This window comes from Hyposmocoma kahamanoa, unplaced genomic scaffold (assembly GCF_003589595.1).
Source record: "Hyposmocoma kahamanoa isolate Upper Pololo Valley unplaced genomic scaffold, ASM358959v1 114, whole genome shotgun sequence".
In the NCBI taxonomy this organism is placed as follows: Eukaryota; Metazoa; Arthropoda; class Insecta; order Lepidoptera; family Cosmopterigidae; genus Hyposmocoma; species Hyposmocoma kahamanoa.
The window spans coordinates 6,623,441-6,635,841 of NW_020653383.1; the positions used below are offsets into that span (position 1 = coordinate 6,623,441).

A 12,401-nucleotide genomic window follows, 5' to 3' on the forward strand; every position below is an offset into this window, starting at 1 on the left:
GTGTAACCTGCGTAACGTAAAATACGTAATAAATATTGTTTTTATTATCATCATACTTATATTCGTTGATAATTTAGGTATATGTGTAACCAGCCTACTTTATGTATTAGACGCCTTAAACTAGATTGTTCACTTTTATTTCCCTAAGAATCCGCTAGATGGCATTGCCCCTTTTGGCGTTATTTCTGAATCGCGGTGCTAAGATTTTCCCTCGAATGGTGACTACTCGAACACAATTTTGTTAATGTGAAGTTCGACTCTGCTCCTCTCCACCCCAACCCCCTCGTGGTGGCTTGTGGTGTTCCCTCACACCCCCTCTGCGTATGTAGGACCCGTCGGCCAAGGGAAGTCCTCAACGACTCTGACGACCCTATTACTCTCGCCACTTTGAAGGCCAACCAGATCGCTAGTCAGTCCTGTCCCTCACGCACCAACCATCCTCGCCGGCGAGGTCGCAGAGCTCTCCCCTCATTTCAGCACGTATAGTGGTAGATTCTCTCCCATAGCACGTCCTTCTGGCGAAAATCCTTCAGTAGCACCCTGAGCCGAGGTCCGAGCTCACTTGGGCATCCTTAGTCTCGCTACTTAGCTTTAAGTTTATGTTACGGGCTATGAGCCGACAACTCGCCGTTTTCTTCCGGTGGCGCAGTTAAGGTCATCAGCGGCCAACTGCAAAGTGTCCTTCAAAAAAAAGTTAATGCCAAGAGAAATATCAGAATACCGAGAGCTCAGTAGGCTAACTAGGAGTTGAGTCCCTTCTTGGGAACTGCTACCCGGACCTTCTGACATTTTGTACGCTCACATAGGGTGAATAAAAAACAATCTCGCGGAACGGTTTCCAGGAGTGAGTTCCTTAATGGGAAGAACTGCCCGGACCTTCCGTATATAGGGTGAAATTATATTGACGACATACAAGGTGAAAAATAAATATTTCTTTAACAGTTTTGAGTTTTCACTTGGCTGGAGTTGCGTAACCTCATCCACGGAAGAGAGAACCTCTCTCCTTTACATACGTAATTTTTCCGATGTTTTTTCTTTATTTATTACTTAGAAATATTTGATTGTAGCACCCTTTTAGGGCCTGTGTTTCTATGGATTGCTACTTTCTGTACTATTCACAATGCAATAAATAAATAAAAAATAAATATCCGACTACATTTTAGTCAAATAAACAAAACGAAATAACACAAAATGCTCAATTGGCCGCGCTATTTGTGTTATTCGCGTGTATACAATGTTGGTATAAAGCATTGCAGTTTATTGAATCGTAATAAAATTAAATGAAATGGCGTTAAATATTAAATTTCAAAGGTATTTTTCATATTACAAATAAATTGGAATTGAAATTCCGCTATACATAAATATTATTGTTTTCAGCAACAAAAAACGGTCCAAGTTGTTACAGAAACATTTCATTATGCCCCTTTATTTAAATGTGTACAGTATTTAACATATAAGGATATCTTTATTATTACTGCGTTATAGTTTTAATCAGGTGTACGAAAATAAGAAACGAGAGTTACTAGAAGTAACTAGTTGCATGTAGCTTACCGTCGGGTGCACGACTTGTTTGTCCCGTCTCTTGACATTATAAAAAAAAGTTTGGTCTTATGCTTACTTAATTTATGTAAAATACTTTACAAGTCGAAATTCACGTACAATATCGCTTTTTTCATTTTACTTGTCACCGATGTCAAATCCTTTATAAAATTATGTTGCTACAAATGAATATAATATTACTTTTTCTGATTATTCTGATGTTCCCTATCTATCATCATTGAATTTATTTGTGTGGTATCGGGAATGTATAAAATTTGAAACAACAAATGTTTTGATTACTGAAATGTCTACGCTAAAGTTTAGTTGTACAAATCAAAGATTGTGTTAATATTGTTAGTACTTTATCTGAACTTTGAAAGCACTTTGCGTAATCCGACTTAGCAATCTTAACTTCTGAAAAGTATAATCCCTCGAAGATCAGATATGCTTTTGTCTGTGTATTAACGTAAATTTTGTTTGTTACAGGTAGAAGGTATGCGGGCTCATAGGTTTCCCGCTACCTTGCTACTGTTGCTATTCGCAATAGAAGCCTTGGACGCAAACCGAAGAAAGCAGAAAGAGAAAACACTCCCCGCAATCATAAACATATGTGACATCAATGACAGAGATTCTAAAGTCCATTGCTACTGCGAACACAGTCAAGACATCAACGAAGCGGAAAAAACAGAATGCTGGGTATTCAACGGAGGGATGCTAAAAACCGATCCATTATGGACAAGCTTTACGTCTCAGATAAACATTCAAACTTTAGCCTTCAACGTCAGAGCGGATGGCGGATTAGATTTCGTCCCGACAAAAGTATTACTATACCTGAGGAAATTGAAAAACTTCAGCATAAAGTACAGTTCCATACCAAAGATAGAAACGAATACTTTTGTAAATCTCACATCAATCCAAGAGATGACGCTTACAAAGAACAAAATTGCCATACTGGGCAAATATTCATTTTCTAACATGCCAAACCTAACAGTGCTCACTTTAGACGAGAATAGGATAACAGAGCTCGTAACCGACACGTTTTATGAACTCCCAGCACTACAAAAACTTTATCTCACTAACAATAACATAACTGTTATACAAGATGGAGCATTCGGGCATCTCGTGAACTTACTAGAATTAGAATTGGATAGAAATAATATAAGCGAACTTAGAAAAGAGTGCTTTGATGGCCTCGCCAACCTTAAGAGACTAGATTTACGGAGAAATAAACTAGCTGTACTCAAGTCATTTACTTTTACCGAATTGTGGAATCTGCAGGAATTGTTATTAGACTATAATGAAATTTACATATTGGGTCAAAGGACATTTGATGGATTATCTCAGTTAAGGAAATTAAGCTTAAGTCACAACAAACTCGTTACTTTGGTCGCCGGGCTTTTTGAGGGCGTCAGGGGACTCTCAGCTTTGGATCTTAGATTTAACAAACTTCAGAGATTTACATTTGACAACCTACGCCCTATTTACGATAACTTGAAGAACAAAAATAGCTTCATTTTCTTAGAAGGTACGTTATAAGAACGTCTCCTACTTGTTTTAAGTACACAAAGGAAATTGAATTTCAATTTTAATTATGTCTGTAGACAAGTGACCTAATTACATTATACAATGTGAAGTATACTCCCGTAATTTACATTCCATCAATAACTAGATTGTATTAACAGCTAAGAATCAATTAGTATTAGAAGATATCGTCTTCTGTGTCATCAATAAATCCAATCAGAGGAACTAATTAAAGCTTTGATTGTTACAGGAAATGAATTTGAGTGCGACTGCCATCTGGCGTGGATGCATAGACTCCGACACGAAGCGAAGAGCGTGAAAGTGCGCACCTCTCTGGAAAATTTCGTTTGTAAATTTAATAATCCCGCCCTGAATTCACACTTCGCATACTTCGAAAGGAGCGTTATTAGTTCAAACAATTTGTTCGAGGCTGATGACAAGCGTGACATAAAGGACTACCCGGAGACCAGCGACGATTTTTTCCACGAAGAAATAGACGACAACTATGTAGAGGAGTCGAAATTGGCGAAAAAGGAAAACGAGCGGACGTTGCTACAGATACCCGTTGAGTTGCTCCCTTGTCCGCAGGACGTCAAAACGGTTACAGACAGGACGTATACTTATCCTTCGCAAAATGAAGCAAAAGATTATAGAAATCTTATCCTGGCCTCGATGTCAACGACAGTTGGAGTACATTTGTGTGTTTTCCTTTTCCCTCTGCTATTATTAATAGGGTAACGTCCTTGGATTTGATATATCGTTAAAAAATACGATATGCTTATTAAATTACGGACCACTTCTTTTTGTAAGGAGGTACTCGAACTAGAGTAGTCGATTTATTACGCTGTGCTTTTTATTTACCGTCGTCGTGTTTGCACCCGAAACAGGATAAAGTTATGTTTCGTTCTTGTTTTGTTTGTTTTTCATTTCCAGTGTAAAATATTCAAGCTTTCTTGGATTTTTAAAATAATATGGTCTTTATTATCAATATTATCATACAAAGAAGATAGGAGTATCTATGAGAGATTATGGTTAGAATACAAATATTAAAATTACAACAAAATTTTAATCAATTTGTAAATAATAAATTAATCGTTATTATAAACAAATGTGATATAATTATAAGCGTAATTAATTATAGCGACAATGGATAGTTAAGTTATTACTTACTAACTACTGTACTTTTCTAAAAGAAATATTTCGGTGACTTTGTCAATCTTGATAAGTTATTTTTCTTAATACAAGTCTATAGGGAAATTGTAAATATTTAAGATAATTTATGTACTAACTTAATATTAAACGTAAGTCGTACATAGTTATTCCAATAAGAAAATTGACCGTTTACGAAACATTTAAACTTCGTCTTTAATTAGATTATTCATATTGTAATACGTAACATATTTAATACTTAGACTTATTTTCCGTTATATTCACTCGAAGCTAGAAAACTGGAGACGCTTTGTTACTTGACACAATAGGATGCGATAAAAAGCTGGATATATATAATATTTTACTGTTTTTGACAGCGTCCGTACAAAGGGCGTCCCTACAGTATTTTCTCTCATATTTATTGAAGATTTCTACAAAAATGTGGCCAATAAGTCTATTATTCAGACACACAGAAACGTGAAGAAATGAGCTACAACCAAAACTCAGTTACTAGGCCTCTATTAATACCAGAGTATAATAAAACAAGTATGGTAACTCCAAATAAATGTAGAAGCGCAGCTAGTATGTGTGCACGCCTGTCGCGCGCTGTGTGCGGATGCACACATTTGCATAATAATGGAAGGTGCGTGGTACGACTAGCGCAATGCAACGCTAGTGCATCGCACAGAGATACGCAGTTGGTTAAAACCCAATCAACACGCCCGGGTTTTAAACCATTCCTGCTCAAAATCATGGGCGCAAACGGCGAATACGCAATTTGGTATAATTCCATACTTATTACAAATTTCGATGTAAAAAATATTTTTTAGACGAAAAAAGACAACTCCACACAATTGTGAATTTTCACTACTAAGGATGCACATTACGATTCGCCGTTTATGAAAATCGATTCAAGTGCATACTGTCTAAAGATTTTTTATATCGATTTATGTGAATGCCATTTTCACGCGAATTAATTCAATAAAAGGGCAAATCGATTCGTCTACATCAGAAAGCAATAAACATGTTGTAATAATATCATTACATTGAACAGAACTCAATTTACAACAAATATTTAGTTGTAAATAGTTTTTGCTCTCGACATCGGGCAATAATGAGTCTTAACCCGATTTAATAATTTAATAAAGCCGGGTTTATACCCTGGTGCTTGGTCATCTCTGGCATCGCAAGTTTATGCGAATGTGTGCGTTCGTACACGGCACGTGGCGGGCGCGCACACATAGAAACAATTTGTGTTATACGTTTATATTTTACACTATGTTGCGTTGGGGAAGCTTATGTCCAGCAGTGGACTGCAATAGGCTGATTTATTGATTGATTGCTTGTATTATTTATTTTTAATTTATACACTCTTAGCCATAGGAATTACCACACCTGTCTTGTTACATTATGTTAATATACACTGTCAGACTGTATTGGAACAACGAATCCTGGCCACAGAACTAAATCGAAACGAAATGGAATTTTAATAAATATGGATGAGTTGGAGTCTGAATATTCAAGGCCTGTACGAAAATTATTTAAAGTTTCAGCGTAAATGTAATTCGAAATGTGTACAACTCTGCGGTTGTGCTAATTTAAGTAAATTAGTTTCCTTTAAGGTGCTCAGTTTCAGTAATTTCGCCCATAAACTTCATGTTGACTTTATAATTATATCAGCTCATACAAGTAGCCCAGTTCATACAAGTAACCCGAGGTAGTTTGTGTGAAAGGAACCACATTATGTGAACGTTCTCATCAGACACAGGTAGCTCTATAAAACTTGGACGTTTGTAGCCCTTGTACATTTTGTTTAAATTATCATACCTTGATGTGAAAGTTACAAATTCATGATAATGGCTTGTCAAGTTGAGAAGCGAAATCAAGCTTGGAACAAATGAGATTTAGGCGAGAAATTCATTGTAAAATTGTACCTGACAGGATATTCATAATGTAGAAATTGTTCATCAGTTACTTTCACGATATTTTATTGTTATTTAAATTTTATTTGATACACGTATTGTTAGTTGTTTCACTATTAAATGTACAGGAAAACATTTTCGCGATTTCTGCAACTACTCAAAAGAAACGGAATAGGTCGGAGCCTTAAAAAGAAAACATAGTAATAGTAATTACTTATTTCCAGATAACAAAACAATCCGGATTTGTTAGTAACGATGTAATTTTTAAGGATGTGTACAGATTTGGTATCTCGTGTATCTGGTGCCGTGAATATGTGCGTTACACGCAGAGGTCCCAGGTTCGATTCCCAGGCCGGGAGAAATATTTATTTTGCGTACATTTATTTCTCTCGTGAGTTTGGGTGTAATTTGTGGTTGTCTATATGTGTGTCTATACGGGTGGTACCCGCGATACAGGGTTTCCCTAGTGCGGGGCTTTGTTTAGTGTGTGCGTTATTATTATAAAAAAAACTGGGGGTTGATTCAAAACCTTACAATAACTCAGTTTTCAACCGATTACGTTTGATATCGTACGATATCTTTTCATTTTTAGTCACAACACCCGTATCGAACGTCAAACTGGCGTATTCAAAACCGAAATGACATCACACCCGTACCATTACTGGAACTGCTGGACCGGCAAAGGCTACAAACATTATTCAGAATACAGTTATCTAATGAAAGCTAACAAACGTCCTATTGTTTACAAAGAAAAATATAATATGGAAATCTCTTATTATTTTAATAAAGTCTGGATTTTGTTCAATTCTATTTATTTATTTTAATGCAAGGCTAATGTATTCCTATATTTTAGGCATTTTAAGTCTTAAAAATGTATATAAAAGATTTTAATTTAAAAAGAATTTTTCTTACAATCTATTTCACCGACTAACTCCGTAAACGCTGTTGGATAACGATATCTCCGTTATGTTGAATCCGAATCGAACGTTCAACTCGAATGTTCTGAATAGCACTGATAGCGCCATCGATTCTAGAACGATATCCGAACAATTCGGTTAAAATATCGAAGAGTTCTGAATTGGGGTCCAGGTCACACTAAATAAAACGCTTATTATACTACTCGATTTCAGAGGTCCTGCTTTAAGGGTGGGCATGGCCCCTGCTAAGGGCGCCACTCTTATTAACTTATATATAAGTAGTGACTTATAGAGTGCTATAAAGACCCTAGCTCTCCAAATCTTACTACACTTCCCTAAGTTAGATTTAGGATCCCTTGAACTCGGGTACTTTTCGAAAACAGGCGTATTTCCGGTACATTCACCAAATGTGTACACATCCTTAAATAGAAAATGTAGAACAAATATCACTCACTCACACTGGTGAAAAAAGATGCCGCATAAATGGAAAATTCAAATTACCGGTAATATACCGGTTTTCTGTAGGTAAGATTAGAGCTGGCACGCTGTTTACGTAGTAGTGAGACTGACTGGACATAATGGCATAAATGTTGTCTACAATAGCTAATGGCCTGATTGCTGCAGAACCAGTTCTAACAACATCCGAAAACCATTGTTGTATTCTAATCGCAGGGCACTAAAGAATGTAATAACTCCTCTTTTTCTTGTTGACTAAAAAATAACTTAAAATACAACTCCCGGGATAAGGAGTAGTCTCCAAAGTACTTTTTCCTGTAGCTGCACTTACTGCTCGATTTACTAACTGTGAAAATAGTCCAATAGAAATTGAACTAAGGTTCAATATCTATTCGTATATTGCAAACCAAAACGTTATACTTTTTTAGGTTTACGAATATAGTTTAAGCTTTCAATACTGAAAAGTTTAAATGTATCAACATCTAGTTAGCGAGAGATTTGTATTTGTTACTTAAACTTGTTCATTTATAAAAAATATAATTATAATTACGTTATAAATTATGTGTTTTATGATAATAAGTTGAAAGTAAAATATGAATTGAAAATATAAAAAAAAAAAGTTTTATAAAGAAAATTATATTTTTCTTTGGTTTTCGCGATTGCTACGCAATGGAAATGCGACTGCTTTTCCCGGATTTAAAGAGAAAAGAGCTGGAAACTGGTTTCTGAAAAAAAAAAATGTATATGCGATGTAGGATCCGGAAAAAGTGGTTTTATTATCAATGTAAAGTGTATGTTAACTACCATCATAAATTTGTCACTGTTTATGCATTAGTCGAATTCTAGTTTTACTGTCGTTGAATATTCAATTCGCATAACCAATAAGTAGGTTGAGAACATTATAAATTTCTAGTTAAGTTTACAGTTTAACAAACCTTCTGTTGTAAACAAAATAAATGTACATAATTAAGTATTTATATTATTAATTTAAAATAATTTAATTAAAGGTTGATGTTGTTAATTCTGAGATTTTCTTATCAAAGACTTGTTTCTCGTCTCCTAGAGTCATAATTAAATTCCTTCCCGAGGGTATAATCAAAATTTAGATCTCTTGATAACGCACCCTTTAGAGGTTTCATAAAATCTTGTATAAAATACTGGATCAACTTTGAACCCTTTCGTATATTCAAAAGGTTATTCGCTGAATTGAAGTTGAATTAATTCCTTCATTGAGTTGTTCGATATTGAACTTTGCCATGTAAAACTTAACTTTTGATTCAGGTTTTAGGACCCTGTTCTGGATGTGTGGTTTTGAAACTTAAAGGATTTTCATTATACTACGGTACATGGCGGTAATTCTAGTAAACCAACAATGGTATCTTAAAGTTTTACATTTTCACTTTTTACAAAGTCGAATTTGGAAAGCAAAAAATAAGTAATATAAATCGTGAATAAGGCAGGACCTAGAATGTTACCCTGAGGAACACTAAAACAAAAGCATTTTCTCTTCACTGGAGGGTCTATTGCCTTTACACACTGATACTACTAGTCAAAGCAATCGTTAAACAAATCCAGGGCCATCTCTCGGACTTTGATACGTTCTACCGTAAAGAAGCCTGGAATCCAAAAGTACATACAGCACCGAAGTGGGGTAGAAAATTTCCAATGTGTTATGTCAGACCCAAGAGGACGGGGTCTTGTTTTCTAAGATAGCAATGGTTTGCAAATTGTTTGTTACAGTCAAACAAAATAATTACTGCCAAATGAAGCACATGCTGAGTTAGAAACTAGCTGTTAATGAAAATGAAAGGTAAGTAAAATTTGTATGTGAATAGAATGATATTGTACGTATTTCGACTGTCATTTTTTGCAAATCGCGATCTAGAAAATTCACGGTATTTTGACATTTCGAGAATTGAGACTAATATTTTCAATCCAGGGGAATATCGAAGCTTTTGAGTTAAGTCACTTAATTGAACAGTATTAAAAACAAATTCAATCATTTTTTTCTGGTTACATGGATACAGCACTACTAAGCCGTGGAGCTTAATAAAACCTATGATTTTTTTTGAACGCAGAAAGAAATGTAGTCCATACAAATATTTTTCGAATCGAACCCGGGGCCTCTTGCGTGGCAGTCCACCATGGAAACCGTTCGGTCATGGAGGCAGTTATTGAAGAATGGTACTAATAAAATCAGGTCTTCAAAAATGAAAAACTTTCATGAATTATTATAATATCAAAGTTTATTGAAGATCACGGTGTTTAACTACCATGGTACGTGGTACCTTTGCAGCTTACCAACGGTTGACTAGAAACAAACTGACAGAGAACTTGATTGAAATATCGTCTTTTAATGCCTAGCCTATAAGTATGGAAACCTATATTTCAAATAGTTTCGATAGTCTCATTGTTCCGGGATTTTCGAGACCGCATCGAGTCTCGTTTTTTCTCGGGACGCGGAAATGCAACAAAACTGAAAGCTCTGGAATTATTTCTAACGAATGGAAGTGAATATCGAAACACGTTTTTGGTACAAATAAATTGTAAGGAGGTAATGTAGCCGGGGTAATATTATACTGAGATATGCTAATATTTAACCCCCGACGCGAAAATATGGGAAATTTAAGCCTTTGCTTGTGTATCTTTATGTCTGTCTGTTTGTATGTCTGTCAGTGGCTCCCAAATGGATTGACTGATCTCAAAGTGGTTTTTTTTATTTTGATGAACATGTTGTTTAGCTCTTTTTTAGCCGGGCGGCGTCGTGGTGAATGTTCACTGATCCCACGGCGCCGACTCAACCGGCGAGAGGGAAACCCGGGGCGGTTTTAGTGGGGTAGGCCCTCCAGTCTGGAGGGAGAGTCCCCACATAACCCCTGAGTCTCCCTGGGCTCAGGGGTATCCATAAAGATTTCCCCCCCGTAAAAAAAAAAGTAGTGTAGGGATCTCAGTCATAAAATGAATATTTATTTTATATCCACTTGTTCGATCGACTTGATATTTGTTATTCTATGAAAATCAAAGAGTATGGTACCTTGATCTGATGCTCTAACTTGACAGTCTGCAGACTGTCCAACTCCTTAATTACTGGCTCTATCGTGTTTGGGCTCATTATATTGGTCTTGACAACTTATAAGCTTACAGATGGCACTTTATTAGATACATTTTTGACTTTTTAGCCGACCTCAAACAAGGAGGAGGTTGTCAATTGGACTGTATTTTTTTTTGTATGTATGTTACGCGATAACTCCGTGAATTTGTGAACAGATTTTAATAATACTTTTTTTGTTGGAAAGAGAGTACCACTGGGGTCCCATTTAAATTTGACGAAAATATTCCACCTGTAAGGGTGGCAAACTAGAGGATGATTCCGGTTTCGCGGACTTTCCGTTAACCGATTTCAATAAAACTTGGCAAATAAAAGTAATTCCATGTACTTTTGAGGTCGGTTCTTTTAGTAATCTGTACTGAGATTATTGTACTGTACTGTTTTGTGTCGGTGGTTTTTAAATGTTAATTTAAAAGCGTTATAGTTAGTTCTCAGTAAAATCATCAGAAATTTTCTACTGGAGATATTATTATGATGGAAATTCAAAAGTAATTTTTATATATGTTAACAATAAAAAAAACGAAACATTGTGTTATTAGTGTAAAAAGTATTATTACATATAACATACCACGTTAATTCCCAGTCGCCGGTAAAAGTTTGAACATCATAAGTGATACTAACTTAATACACTAAGTTTTACAATATATTTGTGACAAAACAGTGCATTAATATGTTTCCATTACGTGTCATTTTTGTAAGTTGCAGAATATTTTATTATTTCATTTCGGGAGTAACAGATCAACTTCTGTTTTTTTTAAATACACTTAACTTAAAAAATGATGGTAGTAGTCATGGGAGTACCACCACCGACGGTAAGAATTCATCACCAACCCTTTTATATGTCCTACCGCTTGGCACGGTTCTTCTTTCAGACGAGGCTTTAGGCCATAGTCCGCCACTCTGGTCCAATGCGGGCTGGGGACTTTACACGTTTTCCGAGGGCTGTGAAACTTCTTCAACGTGCAGGTTTCATCACGTTGTTTTTCTTCGCCGAAAAACTCCTGATAAATTTCAAATTAAATTTCGCACATAAATTCTGAGAAACTGAGAGGTACGAGCCCGGACTCGAACCCACGACCCATGCTTGAGAGACAGTAGGTCAAACCATTAATTAGGCTACCACGGCTTCGGTTTCGGCTTCAACAATTTGGCAGATGTCCGTCAAATTATTGGAGATTCTCATATTTACGAGTAGGTATATGTGTTACAAAAAACAAACCATCTAACCATAGTTTCGTAACAATTTTGCACGAAAAATTTTTTCTAATTATTGACGCCTTAATTAGTGGTTGTTCAAAATGGAAGATAATTTGAAGACGAAGAATTTTTAATCGTGTTGCCGTCACATATCTAAAGGTATACTGGCTCGTTGATTAGAGCATTTGAATTGACTCCTAAGTCATGTTACGAGGCTAGTTCAAAGCAAATAAGACCGGCGACGCTTTGCAACCCACAAAGCACGAAGGTTTGGTTTTGGAATTGCCAGAGTGTATAGATCTTTCATTTGTGGACAGCAAATACATTTGCGGATTGCAGAGTACATGTTTGTTTTAGTGTCCTGTGATTTAACGCAATACCGTACGCAATTTCGGATTGTGCTTTATAATAAAATATCTATTCTTCCAGCGAATTACAATACAATACAATTTATCCCATCATCGCTGCTATCGGAAATCGGAATAGGTAGACTATATTTAACTAAACTTGAAGTAATACACATTTAGTAGATTACCTTCGTCTGAAATTTCGGAATGATCTTCCTTAACAACCTTTATTGAATCCTTAACA

General features: G+C 35.8%; 1 protein-coding gene across 1 annotated transcript; it reads left to right on the plus strand.

Moving 5' to 3' along the window:
- The first annotated feature begins 2,034 nt into the window (after nt 1-2,034).
- Nucleotides 2,035-4,032, plus strand: LOC113239701 (connectin-like). Its single transcript, XM_026476789.1, has 2 exons — nt 2,035-3,064; nt 3,311-4,032. Exons 1-2 carry the CDS (start codon nt 2,035-2,037, stop codon nt 3,796-3,798), a joined length of 1,518 nt encoding a protein of 505 aa, XP_026332574.1. The 3' UTR covers nt 3,799-4,032.
- Nucleotides 4,033-12,401: the final 8,369 nt, after the last annotated feature.